The 8,541-nt window shown below is 46.6% G+C and overlaps 1 protein-coding gene across 5 annotated transcripts in view; it reads left to right on the forward strand.

Moving 5' to 3' along the window:
* The window catches only part of LOC143298697 (uncharacterized), a 71,863-nt gene extending 65,296 nt beyond the window's left edge, over window positions 1–6,567 (forward strand). For 4 of the 5 annotated variants that reach the window (XM_076611590.1, XM_076611593.1, XM_076611592.1 and 1 more), the window contains 2 exons: window positions 565–608; window positions 2,613–6,567. In XM_076611590.1, coding sequence (XP_076467705.1) covers window positions 565–608; window positions 2,613–4,184 — 1,616 coding nt within the window. In that variant the 3' untranslated portion in view covers window positions 4,185–6,567. The remainder of the gene's footprint in view (window positions 1–564; window positions 609–2,612) is intronic. The other variant, XM_076611594.1, reaches the window with a different exon arrangement.
* Window positions 6,568–8,541: the final 1,974 nt, after the last annotated feature.

Genomic DNA, 8,541 nt, shown 5'->3' on the forward strand with positions numbered 1-8,541 from the left:
AACGTTGGCCAAAACAAGCATTTTCATTGGTTCCTGATTTTACATGAGGCAATGGTACAGGGCCCGCTCCCAGCCAATGAGATGGCTTCTTTCTTCTGCTTTCGGCATTCGCGTCACAGGCCTTCAAGCTTCCGTTGTGAGTGAAACAAGTGTGTCAGCTCAGAGAGGCTCGTTTTCGTGTTGTTGTTTTTTTTGTTTTGATTTAGTGTTGATCATTTTGATCATTATTATGGGCAAACCAAAGAAGGTGAGGTCGGATAGACGCAAGAACAGACAGTTTTATGGTAACAGATTCACAAAAAGTGATAAGTCAGAGAGTAAAAAACCCCTTCCCCCCCACCCCCCACCCCCACAAAAGAAGTATATTTGTATTTCTTTTTATCACAACAGATTTTTCTATATCTATAATCAATTTCACACACACACACACACACACACACACATATATATATATATATATATAGAGAGAGAGAGAGAGATGATTATATATATCCCAATGAATGCTTGTCCTGTTGATCACTTGATTTACAGTCATCATTTGATTTGTGCTTTCTTTGATTTCAGCAGACGTGAATACATTGCGGTATTTCTTCAATCTTGGTGTAGAGGTGTGTATACTTCATTTTCACCTTTCCGTTATTCATCATCATTAGCAGACACAACATCTTTGTCATCACCGTCTTGTTCCACGAGTCGTTTCAATCAGTGTTTGTTTTGTTAGTGTAATTTACAGCTCAGCTACCTATTATTATCACCTTCATCAATATATATCAGTGACAATCTGATTACGACAATGCCATCTGAAGAAGAAGAAGAAGAATTTAGAATTAATTAGAATAGAGTTGGATTACATGAACTGTTGGTTTTTTGGGGGGTTTTCAGCTCACGTTGGACAAAATTAATCCAAGGTGCCAGATCCACCTCGAGCAGTGTACTTTTTTGTTCATTATTGTTCTGGAGCTAATATCCAGCCAGACAAGATAACATTTGGGGAGGGGGGGGAGATAATCGATTGCTATATATACTAAAATAAACTATTTAACTGCCCCCTAACATATTTAGTCTAAAATATAATAATCAATAATCATGGTGAACATCATGTAGCGCAGGATGGGTGTGTTGCTATTGCTTCACTAAACCCCAGCAGAAAAATATCCTTTTAGCCAAAGAAACGCAACAGTATCACTTACATTTTGTACTAAAATGACATCAAAAAGATCAAAAGTGTGACGGTTGGGGAATACAGTAAAACATGTGCATCCGTGTGACTTACATGAAAAAATGTGTAAATCATTTACATGGTGTTAGTCAAAACGTTCTCATCATTTCAGAACACAACTTTGGAACAAGTGTAAAGAGGCAGCATGCAAAATTTCAAGGCTGTATCTTAAGATTTGAAAAAAAAAAGTTATGATGTTACAACCAGAAAAAAAAGCACCCACTTTTTAGAGAAAATCGTGCATGCAAATTTACAACATAAAAAAATGTAGTATTTTTTTTTAAGGACTGCACTTACTTTTGACGGCTAGTGACCCCCACATCCCCACACATGTAAGGAAATCCCTCTCTGCATCTTCTTCCGCCTTAACCTCTTCTTCCTCGTATTCTTTTCTTCCTCAACCCTTTCCATGCATGAAAAGCCTGCTTCTTTGCAGTGATAATACGCTGTGCATCTCGGTTTTCGAAAATGCTTTTCGCAAACAATCCAGTTTGAATCTTTAGCTCCCCCAAAACGTCATCCAGTCCTGAAGCCCCATCATTGAACAGGCAGACAGCAATTGCAGTGGCAGTGTTTGCAGCGTGTAATGCCATGATGCTTTGCTTTGGGGCAAAATTTCCAAATGAGTCCATTCAGACACTCTACTGTCTTTCATTATACCATGCAAATTTTGGAGTTTTACATCCAGTGGCACCGGAGTGTCCATTGTTGGGGAAGTATTGTTGCATGTTCGAATCGATCGGTACAGAAGCAGACGATTCTTCATCACCACTGCAACTAAACGTTACTTCGACGTCAATTTTTTGTTGTTGTTTTTGTGTATTTATTTCCATGAAAAGACCTTCGTTCCGGTCTCTTCCCTCGCCTTTTACGGTCAGTAGATAAATCTGACGAACAGAATTCACCACACCGTACAAATGGACACAAAAGCAATCAGAACAAGCTCTGTCTGGTAACGCCGGCAGCCATTTGCAATCGAGGAAAGGTAACTCTTTGAGTACTCATTATTTCATACGAGGCAGGGAGGGTTTCATGCTATTGTTTGGATTGTTACTCGGTGATCAGTTTGTCAGAATCAGTTTTTCGCCTGAAGTTTTCGGGACACACCCACCCCCCTTTGACGTCAAATATCTCGGAAATGCATGAATGTATTTCAAGAGAAAAAAAAATGCTTGATAAAATACAAGGTTTTCTGTAACTAAGAAAACTGCTTATAATTTGAGACTCTAAAAAGTGATTTTTCATGAAAAATAAGGTGCATCTTAAGCTGTTCATCGAAAGAGTCAAAATATGTTTTGTTATTAATAATCGTAATGGTTTTTAATATGTGAGACTGTCTGCTAATGACGGTTTCAGTTCTCAAAGTACTAATATCGGGTCAAATATATTTCAGTACTTCGGCGTCAGCAGCAGTATGCAGCATCAACAACAACAGCAACAGCAACAACATCAGCAGCAGCCACAACAACAGTACAGTTACCTTGCCAGTTCGTCACAGCTGACGCATGCATACCAGAACGGACCAGCCGAGTCGTGCCCTTTCACGCAGTACGGCCCCACAGGCCCCGCTGCCGTCTCACGACCTCCCGCCCAGCCCACGTCCAGTTACTGCACAACTTATCCCCCCTACAGAAAGCCCCCGCCCTCTCTCGGCATCAAACCCGTACAGAAGCTGAGCATCAGCAGCACTGGCAGCAGCAGCCAGGAGAAGGAGATGAAGGACCCCATGGAGATGGCCAGTGACGTGTCTGACAGCGGATTCACCAGCAGCGGGGAGGGGGAGGGGGAGCAGGGAGGGGAGGAAGATTTGGACCCCTCCTCCTCCTCCTCCTCAGTGCAGCGAGACCCCACCAAACCGTCATCATCAGAGGACGACCCCGCCGCGCCGCAGCAGGATCAAGGCGAAGAGGAGGACGGAGAAGGAGGAGGAGGAGGCGCGAGAGCAGTGAAGGAGAAAGGGAAACGTAAGTACTACATGTACGGCACGCACAAGCTGATCAAGCCCATCAAGGACATCCCGCCCCGCTTCCTGCAGCTGCTGTCCGACATGAAGGTGGCCAAGGAGCGGTGTCAAGGTCAGCCCGTCTACGTTTTGGAGCCGCCTGAGCAGCAGCTGACCCTGGACGAAGACGCTGCTGCCGCCACCCTCAACGCCGAGGCTCAGTGCTTCTACCCCCGCCACCCCTTTGGCGTCTGCCTGGCGGGAGGCGCCGGCTACTACGTCCCCACCTCCACCTCTGCTCCCCCTCCCGCCAGCCACCCCCCACCGCATGTCGTCCCCCCTCCTCCCACCATGACTTCCTTTGGAGGTCAGGTATCCGCTCCCCCCTCTGCTCTGCCCAGCAGTGGGGGCTATGGACAGGACAGTTCATTGCAGTATTCTCTTGCTTCCTCCATGCCCCCTCCTCCTCCTCCTCCTCTTCCTCCAGTCTATGTTCATGGTCCGTGCGTGGGTTCGGTGCCTGTCGCGGGGAGGATTGTGCCTCACATGGGCGGCGAGACCCCTGCGACGAAGAGCGCGGCGCCGAGTTCGGAGGCCGACAGGGGACAGGCGCCGAGAGTCCCGTCTCCGAGCCACAAGACACAGCACGCGCCCGAAACCCCAGGGCCGTCTGTAGGTGTCGGTCCTCCTCACGCTGCCCCCGCCACCTCCGCGGGTCTTCCGAGTGGCCCTCCTCCTAAAGCCAACCCTGCGTCTGGCGGCACGTGCCTGTCTAACGGGGCCGGGGCGGAGAAGCCCCGAGTGAACTACTACCTGTACCACCAGTCCCAGACGTCGACCCTCACCACGCTGGGGGCTCATGGGACAGGTCAGGCCCCTGCCGGGCCCCAGGGCCAGGTGGCTTATGTCGTGACTCCACCCGCTTACGGGCCTCCTCCGTCAAGCGTCACCTACCCACCACCCGTTGTCGGTTTCCCATCTTACCCCACCTCTATTCCTTGTCCTCCAGTGGCTGTGCAATGATTGGCTGATGCTGACGTCAGCACGCTTTCCTTACGGTGACGTCAGCTACGCAGTGATTGGCTATAATGGTAACGTCATCTCTGCACTGATTGGATGAAGCTGACGTTAGCTTTGCAGCGATTGGTTGGCCTTGTCTACAAGCTCTTTGAACCGGTTCCCACAGAAACTGTGGTGTGTATACACAAGGACTTGTGATGCCCAAAGATGCTGCATATTAAGTATTTATTTGTCTTAAAACTTTGTCAAATGCCAGACTCTGCTAGACACTCGGGTTGTATCCAAGCAATACTCCGGTTTGTCTGGCAGAGAGCAGCACGCACGTTCATCCACTTCAACGCCCAAGCCCTTGCCTCAAATATTGCTCGGGTCTGGAAACCACGTTGACTTGGTGCTTAGGCACTTAATGACATTTTCGCGACACTATTGTAGATCTGTCCAGGTCTGCACCAGACCAGCAACCAATCACAGTGAAGCTCATATGGAACTGCCTCCGTGCCACACTGCCTCGTGAAGCACTGTCAGGTCTGTGAAATCAAAGCAAAGGAACTGTTTTGCTGTTTGTGTTCGTCAACACCCAGGTGCTTGAAGTTGATCAAAGCGTAAGGTTTTCATTTCATGGGACTGGTCGTGGGACAGGTACAAACCATGACACCTTGATGCGAAAAGACTGTACACAATATTTACATTACGGTCTTCTTTGTGAGTTCCGCTGTTTCAGCTACACGTCATTTGGGTGGTGTTTTGATGCCCACTATGAATTCGTGTTCATCATAACAATAGCAAACCCAGGTTTTGACTTTCCAGGATGAACTGATTCTTGCATGTGTCCTCCACATTCTACATGATCATCTGCTGGCCAGCGTGACTATTCAGCTGTGTGGTCCACGGCCTGTGTTCTCACCCTGCGTTGTGGACACCTGCCGACTGGTCAGTGACATGCTCCTCGGCTGCGTTCGATCCTGGATCGGGTTGCATAAGCAGTCATTGCAAGGCTAAGTTTGCTTATTGTTAAAACATTTTCCTAAGTCCACGCCAGTTCCATAGATTTAAGAATATTCTCAACGCTTACCAAACTTAGTACTGCTACGATTGCTTATGCAACGACAACCCAGTTGTCCAGATATTATCGAGATAATATTTTAAGGACCACTCAGAACTCAGAACTGTAACTGTTCAGTGACTGAGACTTTCTGCAGAATATACACGTTCTTCCAGTAATGTCCTTAGCGACACGCACGAAGGACTAGCAGGGAAAACCAGTTCAAGACTGCTGACGTCTTTGATATTTGGAACTGTTGATTTTGAAGTGCTTTTATAATTGTGCGCAATAGCTGCTATTCACGGTTGTTGTTGTTTTTTTCTGACTCGCACTTTGCAAGCTATAGAATTCTTTGCATTTTGTTTAAGTCTGTATTCATTTTTCTTCCCCCTTTTGAAAAAAAAAATGTCTGGAGGCTTTTTTCGAACAAGAAAACAACATTTTTATTTGCTTCATTCGGACGGTCAGTGCGTCAAGGCAATAGTTGTAAGTTGTTTTTTTTTCCGAAGGTTAGATGATGTACTACAGATGATGTACTGCAGATTCCCCAGATCCCTACCCCGCCATTTTATCCTTCGTCTGTTTGGTGATTGCAGTCCACTCCTGATTTGCGTAACTGATTTGGATATAGGCATGTTCCTTCGTAGGTTTGACTTCTTGAAGGTTTGTAAAGTCATGGTACAAGTTGAACATACTTCACGGTGCATTAGGATAAGTTTGGTTGACAATGAAAACGTGTCTGCAACTGGAAAAACAACAAGAACACTAAGAACAACAACAATAACGATTATGATAAGGAGAAGAAGAGGACTGCATTTCGCTCACCGAATGTTTTGCTAGGATTTTTCCCACGTTGTTTTGGATCATACGTATGGAAAAGATGTGCGCCAATGTGTATGCGGGTTGGAGGAAGTGTGGGGAAGGGGTTTGGGGAAGAGAGCTGCTTTCCACTATACATCTCACTGACACACACATACGCGCGCGCGCGCGCGCACACACACACACACACACACACACACACACACACACACACACCCGAAATAACATCAACATCACACTGTTTTAGTTCGATTTTGTGTCGTCATAACCTTCTGCGACTTATCAATGAAAGGCGAAGGCAGTGCTACATCACGTGAAGTAGTATCTTCTTGAGATAAGCAAAATGATAGCAGAGCAGAATCATTGTCTTGCAAATACTGTTTGAACATGTATGGGTTGGATTGTATTCAGTGTTCATGAAGAATACAAGTAATACGATGTGTGAAGTTTCATGTATATAGAGCCGATGAACTCTTGCCGCTTGATGTTCATTGTGAGTTTTTTTTTTTTTTTTTTTTTATGTTGTCTGCATAACACTGAAAAATAATGCTGCTGAAAAAAATAGAGCATGCTTGATTGGAGTTGGGTAATGTTCAAATTTCATTTTTTCAATTATAATCAGTAGAATTGCTTGGTCGTTGCAACTAGCATTTATTCAGCTTATGTTTTCACAGTTCGTTTGAACACTGGTGCAACTGAAGTTACTTTGCTCTCCGTGATTCTGTGATTTGTAGAATAAAACAGCTGATGCACGGTGGTTTTTGAACAAGCTGCACAGCTGCGTTATTTGAACCAGTATCAGTCTTCCTCCAACTGAAGGCGCCGTGGACAGAGCCCGTCAGGTGTTGGACTTCTGATCCAGTGTTCACCAGGGATCCAGGGTTCGAGGCACCGCTGAGAGCTGAAGTCCTGGCCATAAAAACAGCAGCAGAATTCCTCTCCTCCTGTGGAAAGCCCCTTGGCAGCATCTCCATCTTCACTGACTCCATGTCCACACTCCAGGCCCTTGACTCCCCTGATCCTGGTCCACTGATCCAGTCCCTTACGGCTTCCCTCGCAACCCTTACCCAAACAGCCCCAACGACCCTCCAGTGGGTGCCTGCACATGTAGGCCTCCCAGGCAACGAGCGTACAGACCACCTTGCTAAGAAAGGAAGCCAGCTCACACAGCCAACCGTTCCTGCCACGTATGAGGAAGCAAAACCTCTCCTCCGCAGCAGATTCCGAAGAGGCTGGGTCACCCTGAACGGAGGCTACCAGGCACACCAGGATCCCATCAGGACACTGGAGAGGAGACACCAGACTACCATCTACCGTCTTCGCACAGGACACTGCGGCCTCCGAGCACACCTGAAGAGGATTGGAGTGGCAGCCACATCCCAATGTGATTGCGGCCAGGCTGACCAGACCCCATCCCATATTCTCCAAGACTGCCCCCTGTATGAGAAGATGCGGCAGCAGTCCTGGCCTGGGGGTGCTGACCTCAACACCAAGCTCTGGGGGACGGTAGCCGATCTTCGCCGGACGTCCGAATTCGTGGCATCCCTCGGACTTCGACCCTGACTGCGTAGCTGTCGAACGCAAAGGAAAGAAAGAAGAAAAGAGGCACCGCTTCAGCACAGTGTTGTGTCCTGGGGAAAGGCACTTTACTCCGTTTTTCCCCCACTCCACTTACCATGCATCAATGGGGACCTGGCCGGTTGGGGAAGGTTAAAACGGTGGAAGGAGAGGACTGGGCCCCGCCTTCCTGTTCCGAAGCCTGGACACAGTGGATGTATATTCACTAACCCCGATGGCAGTAAAACGTAAGGGAGCTTTAATCAGCCTCCATTGCGTTGATCAGTCTCCCTCTGTACAAAATGATTGTGACTGTTTGTTGCTTGTACATGTGATTTCTATTTAAACAAACCGGGTCTAATCTAACATCTGTTGTAATCATTTATTGACAGCAACAGCCTCTTCTACAACAGTACTTACCGACGTCACCTTCGCAATGTTAAGTATGGCTTCCTTTCATGTTTAATCTGTCGAAGAGTGAAGTCTATTTGCTAGCTGTCGCACTGAAGGTCAAGTTTTGTTGTTGCTTCTCTCTCTCTCTCTCTCTCTCTCTCTCTCTCTCTCTCTCTCTCTCTCTCTCTCTCTCTCTCTCTCTCTCTCTTCTCTTCTCTTTCTTTTTGTGCTATAGTCCGTGATTTTGTCTGCACATGTTCAGTCGGATTTGGGCCATCAGTAGTGAGTTTCAGTGTAAGAGTTATCCACTGATGTTTTTTTTTTTTGTTTTTTCCTTTCCTTGTTTACTTCGTTCGTTCTTTCTTTCTTTCTTTCTTTTATTTCCTTCTTCCTTCCTTCCTAAAGCTTCTCTTCATGTTTTGTCTGCACATGTTCAATCAGATTTTCGGCCACTGGTACGACATTTTACTGTAGAGTTAATCAGTTTGATTGTGTGTGTGTGTGTGTGTGTGTGTGTGTGTGTGTGTGTGTGTGTGTGATTTTCTTTTT

The sequence above is a fragment of the Babylonia areolata genome, chromosome 24, assembly GCF_041734735.1.
Source record: "Babylonia areolata isolate BAREFJ2019XMU chromosome 24, ASM4173473v1, whole genome shotgun sequence".
Lineage (NCBI taxonomy): Eukaryota > Metazoa > Mollusca > Gastropoda > Neogastropoda > Buccinidae > Babylonia > Babylonia areolata.